Consider the following 13353-nt stretch of genomic DNA (forward strand, 5'->3'; position numbering starts at 1 on the left):
AGCGGATTTAATCATGGCACCACCGACATCTCGACCACGATCCCCCTCGCAACGTCCCCTCCCCGGATCTCCAACTTATTCATATGCTTCCACACTTCCCCTCGCATCCACATTTTCCCTTGCGCTTCCCCCTCCACCAGTTCCTCATCCACCCCACGCCGTCCTTACGAAAGCCGACCTGGAACTTTCCCAAATCGCCTATTCTGAACTCATTAGCACCGCCAAAAGCTATCGACTAGCACTCGCAGAGCTGAGCTCTTCTGCATCTGCTTTTGGTAGTGCTCTAGAAGCATGTGCACGATTAAAAGAAGCAAGATCCGAAGCCTTGGCTCCCCCTGGTGGCAGTCTCAGCAACAGTTTTACTGCAAAAGGGAATTGTACTGGAGACAACCTGATGTCGGCTAGTGGGGTACACCAGTTGATAGCGAACCATCAGCAAATACTTTCAGAATGTGTATACCGATCATTTGAGGTGCCTTTGCTGCATGAACTAGACAATTGGGGTAGGCAAATAGAGGAAGAGGAGGTCTCATATCGGAAGGAAGTGAAGAACAGGAGCAAAGAAATACAAAAAATGGAGAAGGAAGGGCTGAAACTACACAAGCAGAGGAAGCGAGACGTGCGAGGGTTCCGAGGGCATCTGGTGGAATTGACTACAAGACTTGATGGTCTTACAACACTGCACGGTGAACATTCAAGAGCATTATTGAGAGACTGTCAAGATGTGAGCACCAAGGTGGTCGAAGCTAGTTCCTCTCTTGTCCGCGCAGAGGTGGAAATCTTTGAAGCCCTTGCACGAAAAGGTTGGACAGGAGGTGGCCTCGAGGATCTGCTCGAACACGGTCAAGATCTCTTCTCATCGGAACCCCCTTCTACGAACACAGACTCGAATGGTAGCCCATCTAAGATTTTCAGCATTCTGCCACAAAAATCAATCCTTGTAGATGCCACGCAGCCCACTACCGATGCGCCCCATAAAAAGGTGAACCACAAGCGTAGCGATAGTCTCCTTGTTGACAACAATCATTACCAGTCACTAGCTGCAGTCGCAGATCGTGATGTAGATAGCGGATCAATATTCTCCGAGCGAGACACCAGGATTCTGAACCGCTCCCGAGGCGTAAGGCCCTTTAGTCCAGAGACCGTCGAACGAAGCCTAGATCCACTCGAGTTGCCTCCGCCTAGTCAGATTCCTAGCCAACTTCCATCTCCCAGAGAAGAATATAGCGAGAGATCCAGATTCGAAGCTTTCGGCTCTGTCACACCCGAGATCTTTAAAGACGAGACTATCCTAGATTCGCAAGTCCCGTCACCAATTTCCTCGCCGGAAATATTTGCAGAAACGGAGACGGGGATGCAGACATTGAACCACGCAGTATCATCAGCAGATACTCGAGAAGAGATGTCACACGAGACCAGCAGTATGCACTCAGAGGGTACCATCCGCGGAGACGAGCGAATTTCATCACCAGAAACCGAGTCTGAGCACGATGAAGACAGAAGAGAGCGAGAATGGAACGATAGATTTTATGTTTAAATGTTTAGCACGTGGATTATAGCATAGCCTCCAGCGTACTAATACCCCTCTAGACCAATTTTATTATCATTTTTTTCTCTTTCTAGCATGCGTATACGGGGATATGGGTATCGGGGTATTCGGTTTCGGTTTGGGATCTGGGAAGGAGTTATATAAAAACTGTGTATGAGACGATTTGGAGGTATGCTGACAAGTTTAAGAAGAACAAAGTAGAAAGGAAGAGCTGTGAGTAGTAGTTTCATATTTGATGATTGACAGAATGACAAAATAAACTTTCATGCTATATTCGCTGGGAAAAGTCTCGCGCCAAAACTCCTTTCCCTCAGTCACCCCATCATCCATACCCAATTGGTTGGCCGGTCATTTATTACATTTCTGTGCCATCTACGCTCTTCGTCTGTAGTTTTTCGCGCAATCTCGGGTATAGTCTCAAAGCTTCTCCAAAACAACCTAATCTGCTTCGTCTTCGTCTTCCAAGATGTCACTCTCGACAATCCGTTTCTCCATTAAAAGCTCTCCATATAATCAACTCTAATCATCTTTCTCTCCTCCCACAACTCCAAAAATCCCTAAGTATGTGTCGAACCAGTAGATCATCCTCCAATAAAGACTCGCTTTTGCCCAATCGAATTCGCCCGTCTCTGTTCTTGGCACCGTGTCCCCTATAATATCCGCACTGAACCAATTCAATAATGGTATGTTGGACAAAACTTGCTGTGTGTACGATTTTTGAGGGAGTAGGGCCTGATCGGCGGGAAGGAGTTGCAGTCGTTGAGCTGTTGGGATTTTGCGACAGTAAAGGGAAGGTGCCTCGGGAGTGGCAGAACCTGCAGAAGACGGCCGTTGTTGAAGGGCAAGATTACCACCTGTGACTGTAGATGTCGTTAACGTAGTAGTATCGATTGTATGACTGGTAGCTTGAGAGCCTTCAGGAGATAGAGCGCGATCTTCAAAGTGTACGTTTCGACTAATTTGCGACATTTCAGGAGTAGTCCAGGAACGGGGGAGACCGGATTGTTGAAGTGGACGTTCGGCGCCTGGAAGGAATGGCCCAGGATCGAAGCGATGTCTATTAGAATGGAGACGAGATGATCTTTCTGATGTTACTGTAGAAACTCCTAGTTCATCTTTTGCTGGTGGCGCACCGCGATAGAGCTCAGCGTGAACAAAATAACCCAGTACTGCTTGTGGAGAGGCTTCTATCGCTGCATCTGCTGCTTCCGCGGATTCAAACGTGATTTTAATCCAGTGCTTCCCACCGGCATATTTCAAAGCTTTTGCTTTTTCTTCTATGGTCATCGGACGTCTTCGCAGAACAACAGGATCTCGGAGGTCGGTTTTGTATCTTCGTTGATCTAGAGGTGCATCGCGAGGATAATCCTCACATATGTGGCCAGCAATTCTTTCATATTCTGCAATAGCTGCCCATTGATGCTCTGGCGTGAAACCTCGTAGTATAACCTCTGTAGGCTCCTTGTGTACAAACCTCGAAGATTGGCCCGCATTTCCATCAATAGCTACTAAAGCATTGTTATCTCGAATATTGGTCTGCGATAATGAAGATGGTATCGAAGATTTGCGCTGAGGTGGTCCCGAGTCTGATGTCGCCGCTGCTCTCCTTGCGAAAGTGGCAGCAAAGATTGCGTCTGCAGCTGCCAAGGTCGGATCCTCCTTTTTCAAAGCTGGTGTGCCAGTTCTTGATCGAGATCGTCTTGTCGATTTACCAAAGGATCCTGTCTCTGGAACGGTTCTTCGAACTCTTGCCGCGGCTGGATTTCCATCATTTCTACTCGAATCAGATTGATAACCTTCCATCGTATGGACGGGGAAAAGCTTACCCAGGAAATAGCATAGCATAAGGTCTTTTAATACCATCTTCACCTACATAACACTCCTCCTCTGGAACATTGTGTAATATTAATGGCGGCATTATGTAATATCTAAAGCAAGGGAGAAGAATGTGATGTGTCTCAAAAAAAGACTGGTATTATCTGGAAAGCGTGAGGAGATAAATTTGTGGTGTTCTCGAATTCTTTAGGATTTTAAAGTCTCACGTCTTCTACGCGACAAATCAAAAGTCCTCGTTGCTATGGTACAAAACACAAAATTTACTGCGTAGAAATGGCAGGGATCAAGGATTCACCAAGGATTTATTTTTGATAGCATGGTTACGGAGGGGAAAGCCACACAAGGTCAACACGGTCAACGTCATCTTAACTTTCAAAGCTTCAAGATTTCGACGACGTCAAACAACAGCATCTAAAAACGTTAGCAATAATACCAATCAACATAATAATACATATCAGTCAAAATGTTTCGATTCGTAAGTTTAATTAAAGCTCTTATGGACCCCAATTCTTGATGGCAGATCATTATTATTAGACATTTACTGACATCGTTAATCCATAGCATAAAACTCTCGATGTCATTACTCTCTTTCACAAGGCAAGCTCTCCAGCTTCAGTAAGAGTTCATACTCTTTTGAAGCAAGCTTCTGCCAATGCTACTGAATCCGCGACGGAGGATCAAGCTAGCGATCACTCTGCCCAGACCAACCCAAAGAGACAAGAGTTCGAATTGGAAGTCACCGAATCTGCACCTACCCCGGATCAGCTCAAGAGCATTCTGGAATATATTGGTGTATCAAAGGTTGGCAGTATTGTTACAGGTGCAAAGGATGAAGCAGACGCCGTAAGGAAGATCAAAGCCAATGAAGATAGCTTCCAAAGACCTCTGGTATGTTCCTTGCCGTGAAATGTATCTCATGGAATGATCTTTTTACTAATGTTTGAACAGACTGTGGATTGGAGCAATGGGAAAGCTGTTGCTGGAGATAGTAAATCTGAGATATTGACGATGCTCAATGCTCTTTCCAAAAACTAGCCTTTGCATTGTTTGCGCTGTACATCATCTCAAAAGTTTACAATACCAATTTCACAATATCAATTTGTTTAATCACATCTATTACTGAAGTTACTCCGCATAACTGACTATTGTGACATATGGGAGTGAATAGATGATTTTGAACTGGACAGAAAAAGAGGTCCACTTATCTATAATGGGACACAATGATTTGAAGGGTTTATTATATATTAAAATTCGGGATAGCAGTTGGATTCCTAGACATTCAAGAAGTATGTTCCCTCGGTACTTGTTCCTCATTCCATGCAGTTCACCACGCACAGTTTCAAGTGAAGTATTCTTCGAATGGACCTTTCACTTCTCTTGTTTGACTCAGTACAGGGAGGATGGAAGTCTGCAAAACCTAAAGGACGAAAGAACGAAAAGACGAAAAGACGAAACTCTAATTGCTGGAGTTTTCATGATTTGCGATCTGGCTCCTTCCTTCTAACTCAGTTTGAATGAATAGGCAGGTATGATACGATAAAGCCGGCGTCAAAATCTGCTAATGATACCAAGACTGTGAATTATAAAATGCAAGCTCCAATGACATTACCTACTAGGTATATCATTCACTTCAATCACCTGAACACTCGTCATGAAGTTCTACTAGCGGTGCTAGGTAGTACTTGTCATTCTTAGCGTTCTTAGAAGGTGAATTAGTACGGTAAGGACTTTCTACTTTATCTCTCCCCTCAAAATTTCTCTTCTTCGAAAAAACCGTCAACCTTTCTCTTCAAGACTTTCCACCTTCTATTCTGAGAAACCTTCGGTCCCTCCTCTTTCATATCTTGCACTTTTAATAACTGCCACCATAAACCTTTATATTCCATCGTTTCGTTACGAATACAACCTCTGCACTGTCGCAATCAATTCTCTCTCGTTACATTCTCTTGTAGCATCAAACGGGTCAATTATTGTCGCATTGAGCTTCAAGCTTTCATACAAGTTGCTTTGCTATTGCTGGCAATAGCAATTAACACAAAACAAGACGCATCAGGAATTCTATAATAATTTTTACAATAATTCTATAACTGCTTAGGGAGAGTTCTCGCCGGCATCACTGGCAAATATTCTCGACTTTAAATTTCTGAACTCGATTGGAACATTCAAAAATAATACAACACCTCACTTCACGACTCCACGAAGAGAATCAGCCCACACCTACAGGGTCCTACTTCCAAGGTTCGAAAAATATCAACAATTGAAACCCCCGCATTTACTACAATATCGCGGAACAATGAGCCGTCCACCATATTACCTCCCGATACATATGATGGAGAATTCTCGACCTCCTCAAGCTCCTCAGCCCACGGAAAGCAATCCTGAGAGATGGGACGTTCGAAATCTCCCTGATATGCCTGCATGGATCTCCACTGATCGTGGCCGCTTTCCAAAACGCGAATCTGCTCCTACGGGAATCCCCTGCATTGTGCACTGTGACGTAGTTGCTGATGCCAAGGCTAAAGCTACTAGCTTATTTGACTTATATCCAGACATTGTTTGCTATGTTAGTAAGCCTACCAACTGGGATGACCTTTACTTTCTTTGGGATGCAGCCGATATACAATTGGAGAGCCCTGGCTTCCTCTATTATGTCATGTTTTTTATTGGCGAGGAAAATGAGCGACGCAAACCAGAAATACAGAAGGAGATAAACGACGAAATCAATGAATATGCAGAAGCATGGGTCACAGATCATAGAGATTTGGTCTTAAACTCTGCTGCGGGCAGCATGTACAAGTATTTCTGCCAGGATGAGCCTGAGGAAGTTGCTCCAGAGCTAAAGTCAACGCTCGAAGCAGCTTTGGAGAATTGTCGTTTGCGCCTGTTACAAGCCACGACAGTTACTAATTCAGTCCCTTCTCATGATGCATATCAGCTTTTGCATCTTCAGGTTCCCATCACTTCGAGTGTCAGAGCTGTCTCAGGCAATGGGACTCATCATATACAGGCTGGAAAACAAGTCAATCGACCAGCAATTGCTCCTATGATAGGAAAAGCAACAGGAGTAAATCTTGCATCGCATGGTTGCAGGTCCATGCAACCCCAATCCAAGTCTAGCTTCTACACCAATAGGACTGCTAGTATGCCGTTGAATCCAACAGCTCAAAACCATTTGAAATCTGCGAATCGAGGTGAAGCTGCCGCGGGGATGACACCGAGTTATCCTCAGCAACAACCACAAAAATACGATCGCTTCATGAAGGATCAGCGCAGTATGGGCAACAAAATTAATGCTACGACTAGCTTGAATGCTTCCCCAACTCGTTCCGAAAGCTACCAAAACGAGAATGGGCTTCGCAACAAATCCAGGCATCGTGGAAATTCGATTGAGACTCATCAAAATAGAAGACATCAATGGACCGGGCCTCATGGAACTCAGCCACAAAAATTTATGCATCCATCGCAGAACAATCAACAACAAAACATGTTCAATAGCACGCGAGGAAGCCCTCCTCGAGCTGTTCAGCCCGAGCCTATTTACTTCCACAATGAGCTTGCTCCTGTCCCTTTTACTGACAATTTCAACCGTCGCATGGGCAAAGATAATTCGGTTGGTTCTCGTATGGAACTTCCTAATGATGTTCGAAATCTTAAGAATTTTGGAAACTCTAAAATCAGTCAATCACTTGCCGAGTTAGGTGAAATGGAAGGAGATCCAAAGCTCTATAAAACAGATGACTTCTGTCTTTATACTTATGACCATTCTGCGTCAAGAAGCTCCTCTGGCCGCACTCTTTACATGACGGGTGCAGACTTGAAGATGTTTTACACTCATGAGTTGAAAAGTTTAATGTCCCAAGTCGGAAAAGTGGTGTCGATCAAATTTTTACTCAGGCCCAATAACAATGGTCCGATTTTCATAACGTGAGCTTACATACTGACCCAAATAATGCATTAAAGCTAATTGTCATGATAGATTCGATGCCGATGTTTTAGCCATGGCAATTGAGAAATTTGATGGCTACAAGATGCCAAATGGGCGGATACTTACAGCAGGATATCCACTTGAAAATTCAAGAGAGCGATCGGGCAGTAACTCCAGCTACCACAGCTACCATGGAGATAATCAAAACCGCTATGTGTTTAATCCTGCGGCTGAAAATCGAGCTTGGCCCAAAAGAAATTCCATATCCCAACATCGACCCTCGAAATCCCAGAGCGGCCAAAACCAATTTCGTTATCAGAATGGCAATCATATGACTCCAGGAAATGTCTCTGATCCCTTTCCATATACACCAGATTCTCAATCTATCCCTCCTTATCTTTTGACACAAGCACCAGCTCAACAAATTCCAGGACATGGACTAAGTGCGGCTTTTACGGAAGTTCTTCAACATGAAAGAGGAGTAGGAAAATATTTCCAACAACAAATACCCAGTGCAGTATTGAACAACAGAACAAACACTGCCGGTACAGCCCCATATCGATCATATAGTGGAGCCCAGGCAGACCGTCATCGCAACGGCACAAGACCTGGAGCTGATCAAAACATGGCAAATTTGCCCAACCGCCCAGTCAACAAAAAAGAGAATTCGCCAATCAAAAAAAGGTAAGCGAATATATGTTACGAAGGATTTTGTCATTTCCAAAATCGCTGACATTCAATAAGCTTTTCACAATCTAGGCCTAGTGGAAAGGATTCAACTAACAGTCCGGGTCGTCGACAGAAGAAGACAGTTGACCAATATACGTGAGTCTATGTATTCGATTGAAAGCTCAAGCTCGGTTAAAGCGTTGCACTAATATACAGATAGGCCAGCCAATATAACCCCGATTTTAACTTCCGTCAGATCGACTTCTCAAATTCAACTGAACGATCAAAATGCGTTGACCTCACCGAAAGCTTCGTCAATCGAGGAACCGACAAGCCCTACAACAGGTCAATCGTTGACCACCGAGATCAAAGTAGACACACTGGCTGCAATGAAAACAGGAAATGTTGAACAAATACCGGTTGAGATTCTCGAGTCATCGGGCCCTGTCGACAGCTCCTTGCCAGAACCATTGGGTGGAACAGTAGCTGCAATGGATTCGGATTCAACGTCTCAAGGAAAGGCGAAGAAGTCCAAGAAAAATAAGAAGCAATTCAAATCCAACAACAAGGCCGAGATCGATAAGGAAAACAACATTAGCGTAATCCCTGCCATACTTTCGCCAACTGAATCGACAATTACAAATCCATCACTTGGCGGCGAAGACATACTGTTCAGTGGAGACTCCACCCGGAAACCAAGTGTCTCTTCGACTGAATCCATCTCTAACGACGCCTCGAAAGACTCTATTCTCCAACAAGCGACTCGGGATGTAACCGAAATTCCAAAAGACGGCGAACGAACAACTGGAAAATCCATAGACAATGAAGTCAAATCTGAAACCATCTCGACTCCAAGTGCCACTACGGCTTCAATTACTCCCAATGCACCTCTTGCAAAGTCCAACCACAAGAAGTCAAAGACTCACGGTTCCTCCAAGGATTTCAAGAAACAATCTCAGTCGAATTTTTCAGACAATAATAAAGTTTCTTCAACCACCAATACTGGACCTGCCCGTAAGACGGAGCCCAAGCCAGTTAAACAACAAGGAAAAGTCTCTAAAGATGGTGATGCTGAATCTTTGGGGCAACAAGAACAACCAAAGACGGATTCGAAGAACAAGAAGAAGCGAAGCTTGCCTGAGGTCAATCAGGAGAAGGGAAAGCCTACAGTCTCAGTTGACCCTACAAACTCATCTGAATGGCCCCCTCTGACTCCTTCCAACTCTCCCCCTTCAAGTATTGCAGATGGAAAGCCACCACAACTACCTACTCTACCAGCCTTTAATCGCAGAACTAAGGAAGTAATATTACCGGCATTGCCACTCAAGCCGCACCGACAATCGTAAGAATTTCAAACCTAATATCCATTCGCCATGCGAGCTGATTCCGTGTAGGGATTATACGCTAGGGAGCAAAGCTTGGCCGTTCGTAAGAAAATGCAAACGAAAGGTCTCACCAGAAGTTAGCGGTGGATGACCAAGGTAGCATTACTTTTGATGGCAGGTCATGTCAAAATTTGTATCTACTGGTATTCACTCATAAGACACCATCGATAGACAGGGTTGAAGATGAGAGTGATTTATTCAAAGCATAATTGTTTCACATCATTAGTAGTCATAAATTAATAACATTGATACTCAATAAGCTGATGATTACCTCTCATCGTGTGACCCTGTTTCCTGACGCTCATGATAAAGGCTCCTTTGGTATGTCTGCTTTTAGATCATGATCATTACTGTTGTGCATTCACCTTTGAAAAGTACCGAATGGTTTATAGTAAAATCCACCCCTAATCTTTTTGGGTTCATTGCTTTTGATCCTCTATCTTTAACTCTAAACGGTAGGCCCAGAGCCAGGATATCTTTCAAATAGGGTTCTGATATAACCCTCTTTTCAGATTCCACTGTCATGTGAGATCACGTCACAATCATTTTTGTTTGTCATCGGACATTTTGATCATGTATTGTGTATATCCTGATTTCCCAAACTTATAGACTGTACAATTGACATATCATTCAATTAGACTCCGCAACAATAATCTGCATCTGAAGGTGATTTACAAATTGTCTATTCTATGGATTGTTTGTGGATGATTGTGTTTATTCATTAGGTAGATAGATAGATAGATGGATAGATTATTTGTGAGAACTGTTATTTGTTTTGTGGTATGGTGTTTGTGTAAATATATTGTAGATTTAGGCTTGGGTTGATATTGATGGTGGATTTTGAATTATCTGGGTTTCTGGGGATGGATTGTTTGGGGGTTTTAAGTGATTTGGGTGATTTATTCTGTAAATTGATAATCTGTTCTGTTAGTACTGATTGGGGGGTTTATATTGGGTTGAGGATTATATTAAATGAGTAAGAGGTGATTGCGATATTGTGTGATTGATGGGATGGGATAGGATGGGATGGGATGGGATGGGATGGGATGGGATGGGATGGGATGGGATGGGATGGGATGGGATGGGATGGGATGGGATGGGATGGGATGGGATGGGATGGGATGGGATGGGATGGGATGGGATGGGATGGGATGGGATAGAATGAGAAGGATATATAGATTGATTTGTTGGTATGGTGCTGCGTGATGTGTGTTTTTTGATGTGATTGTTGGGGTTGGTTTGGAACTTGGATCTGGGGAGTGTTGGTATGGGTTTGGTGATGGGTTTCAGAGTTTGGATGGATTTTGAGTATATTAAGATGGGGTTGTTCAAGAACTACTTGAATAGCAGAGTGTAGTTAGATAGGTATCTATGATTTGTCTATCTCTTCCAGGTTCATCGATCGCGTGGATTGAGGTTGTGATTGCAGAAGTTTCTACACCGATGGCACTACCTTCGATGCCTGTAAGGGATATTGCTGGGGCTAGAGATATAATTACGAGTGTGAGTCTAGAGGAGAGACGCCATGTGCGATCCTATGTGTCTGCTGCCCCTGAAAATCTTGAGTTTTGAATGGATTACGCGAGTTCCCGTTGCCGTGTTTGGATCATCGCCTCTGTCTCTCGCTTCATTTGGCTGTCCGTATTTAGACAGGGCTATTTTGGGAATGTAGATGTAACATTAACATCTTTCACCCTTGATTTTTCTAGTTCAGGATCACTTTATGCAATTCACTGTATGTGTCTACTTTTCTTGGTAGGTAGGTCCTACCTGTGTTGGTATTCTAGACTTGGCCTGCAAAATTCACTCAAGATTTCTATTTTTGCAGTACGTACCCCTTCTGCCTTCAAGAACAAAGCAGGTTCGGACTCGTATTTCGTTTTGGTTTTCTAAACCCTCCACCTCGAATATCCGTGACCGTTCTTGAATAGATATGACAACTGATCTCTAGAAACCTCTACCACAACCTGTCTATCCTGGAATCCGCTACGGTGTTTCTGATACGGCTTTGTTTCATCCTCGAATCTAAATACATATGATGAAGTTTCTGGCACATCGAGATTTCAGCTAACATTCATCACTATCGAGTCTCACAACCTCCGTACTTGGCACGAAACACCTGTCACTTTCAAGAAGTACTCGACAGCCAGTGGTTCTTTGGACTCATTTGTCGATACCTCATTAGTTGCTTCCCATCCCCGCAAATCGCCACATAAGCTTTTGTACTTGTCATTTTATTAATGATATAGCAACAAATAATCTACCAATCATATCATCGACAGAAATATTACAAAACTTCTGCTTATCATTTAATCAACGATACCACCACAGAGCTTCGACCGATCATCTCATCAGGGAGACTACCTCACTGTAACTGGATTCCTAAACTGACTCAAACAAACTCCATCGATCACCACCTACCACCAGCAATCATCATGGCAGATATTAATTCAAACGACGATTTGCCGTACCGTATCATGGGCCTTACAGCACTAAATCACCGCAAAACCAACATGAGAAAAATCCTTAGTTTTTTGAACGAAAGAAATTACTCGAGATATAATAAAAGTCAGCTGCTACGTCGACTCTATGAGATCGAGAGCGGTGTGCACGTTCCAGATGCAAGGCAACAAGCTATTTATCTTTGGCTACAAAGAGGGTCCATAGGTCCCATCAGCGTTTATTATGATCCAAATGATCCACCCCAACAGTCGCAGGCATCTCGAGTCCTCAAACGCAAGAGATCCGCTGAACCCATATCCAATGGTTACAGAGATATTCGGAATAAGCACGAAGACTCCATAAAGTCAGAACCGCAACCGCAACCGCAGCTGAGGGAATGTTCTATATGTGCAGAAGACCTCGTGCTCGCTAATTTCCCGCATCAAATCTCGGCTGAGTGTACGCATGATCCGACATGCTGCAGCTCATGTCTATCTCGGTCTATTGGTGTGCAAATTGAAAGCAAAGAATGGGATCAGATCACATGTCCCGAATGCACAGTACTTCTCTCCTTCGACAATGTGAAGTCATTTGCCTCCGAGGAAGACTTTATTAGGTATTTTATGTCCCCTGAAAATATGTTTTACAGTCTCACGCTAACACCTGATGTAGATACGATAAGAAATCGCTCTCATCTTGCATCAGAAGTGATCCCAACTTCACGAACTGCCTTGGGCCCGGCTGTAACGATGGTCAAATCCATGAGGGTGGTGATGATCAGCCTATCATGACATGCAGAACATGTAGTTTTAAAACATGCTTCACTCACAAAATGCCCTGGCACACCGATTTAACTTGTGAAGGTTATGATGAGCAGTCTAGGGAGAGACTGCGACAAGAAGAGGCAAGCCAAGATCTCATGGATAAGGCCACTAAGAGGTGTCCCAATTGCCAAGTCCGCATCCAGAAGAATGATGGCTGTGATCATATGACTTGTAAGCTATTGAATCTTGAATCTTTGGGGTATCGAGTATCTGGGTTGCTAATCAAATAATAGGCCGTTCTTGCAAGTACGAGTTCTGTTGGGTATGCTTCGTCGATTATAGATTAATCCGCTCAATTGGCAACGCAGAACATCTATCAACCTGTAAGCACTTTACGGAGAATCTTCCACGGTATCCATATCAATTCCACAATCCTCTTCAAATTCCCAGAAGACATCAAGCCATTGCAAGATCTGCAACCCCAGGTCCTGCACCACCACGTACGGAATTTACACCGCAAGAACGTGGTATTGTGGACCGCATTCATGCATCTCGAACGCAGCAAAACAACATCCGGGCTCGAGATGTCTTGGCAGATGAAGAACCGGCTTTTGAGGACATGGCTATTGAAGACTTGCTTTTTGAAGAGTATTAGGAGTCAATCCCGCCCCGAATCGACTTTGGGAAGCAACAAAGAGAGACTAGCAGATAATCTGGAGTAGCAACCATTCTACAGGGACATCATCACGTCTGGAGAAAAGGGGTAGGGATTCTTTCATGATT

General features: G+C 43.9%; 5 protein-coding genes across 5 annotated transcripts; 4 read left to right on the top strand and 1 right to left on the bottom strand.

Annotated features, from left to right (window-relative positions):
* Positions 1-13: 13 nt before the first annotated feature.
* Positions 14-1537, top strand: EAE98_003570 (uncharacterized protein; the record flags this gene model as incomplete). The annotated part of the gene is made up of 1 exon (XM_038951190.1): positions 14-1537. One exon carries the CDS (start codon positions 14-16, stop codon positions 1535-1537), a length of 1524 nt encoding a protein of 507 aa, XP_038812654.1.
* Positions 1538-1788: 251 nt separating this feature from the next.
* EAE98_003571 (uncharacterized protein) lies at positions 1789-3632 on the bottom strand. Its single transcript, XM_038951191.1, has 2 exons — positions 3376-3632; positions 1789-3323 (listed from the first exon to the last, which is right to left on the bottom strand). The coding sequence occupies exons 1-2, from the start codon at positions 3465-3467 to the stop codon at positions 2069-2071; spliced, it is 1347 nt and encodes a 448-aa protein (XP_038812655.1). The 5' UTR covers positions 3468-3632; the 3' UTR covers positions 1789-2068.
* A 216-nt stretch (positions 3633-3848) lies between these two features.
* On the top strand, positions 3849-4420 carry EAE98_003572 (uncharacterized protein; the record flags this gene model as incomplete). Its single annotated transcript, XM_038951192.1, has 3 exons — positions 3849-3860; positions 3947-4273; positions 4334-4420. 3 exons carry the CDS (start codon positions 3849-3851, stop codon positions 4418-4420), a joined length of 426 nt encoding a protein of 141 aa, XP_038812656.1.
* Positions 4421-5678: 1258 nt separating this feature from the next.
* EAE98_003573 (uncharacterized protein) lies at positions 5679-9455 on the top strand (the record flags this gene model as incomplete). Its single annotated transcript, XM_038951193.1, has 5 exons — positions 5679-7309; positions 7362-7994; positions 8055-8135; positions 8200-9321; positions 9374-9455. 5 exons carry the CDS (start codon positions 5679-5681, stop codon positions 9453-9455), a joined length of 3549 nt encoding a protein of 1182 aa, XP_038812657.1.
* A 2344-nt stretch (positions 9456-11799) lies between these two features.
* EAE98_003574 (uncharacterized protein) lies at positions 11800-13225 on the top strand (the record flags this gene model as incomplete). The annotated part of the gene is made up of 3 exons (XM_038951194.1): positions 11800-12422; positions 12479-12801; positions 12864-13225. The coding sequence occupies 3 exons, from the start codon at positions 11800-11802 to the stop codon at positions 13223-13225; spliced, it is 1308 nt and encodes a 435-aa protein (XP_038812658.1).
* Positions 13226-13353: the final 128 nt, after the last annotated feature.

This window comes from Botrytis deweyae (genome assembly GCF_014898535.1).
Source record: "Botrytis deweyae strain B1 chromosome Unknown BDEW_006, whole genome shotgun sequence".
Classification (NCBI taxonomy): Eukaryota; Fungi; Ascomycota; class Leotiomycetes; order Helotiales; family Sclerotiniaceae; genus Botrytis; species Botrytis deweyae.

Coding starts and splice junctions, on each gene's coding strand:
- EAE98_003571 (XM_038951191.1), bottom strand. CDS start 3,467: ATGCCGCCATTAATATTACACAATGTTCCAGAGGAGGAGTGTTATGTA. Junction 3,324..3,375: donor TATGCTATGCTATTTCCTGG/GTAAGCTTTTCC, acceptor TGATTCGAGTAG/AAATGATGGAAATCCAGCCG.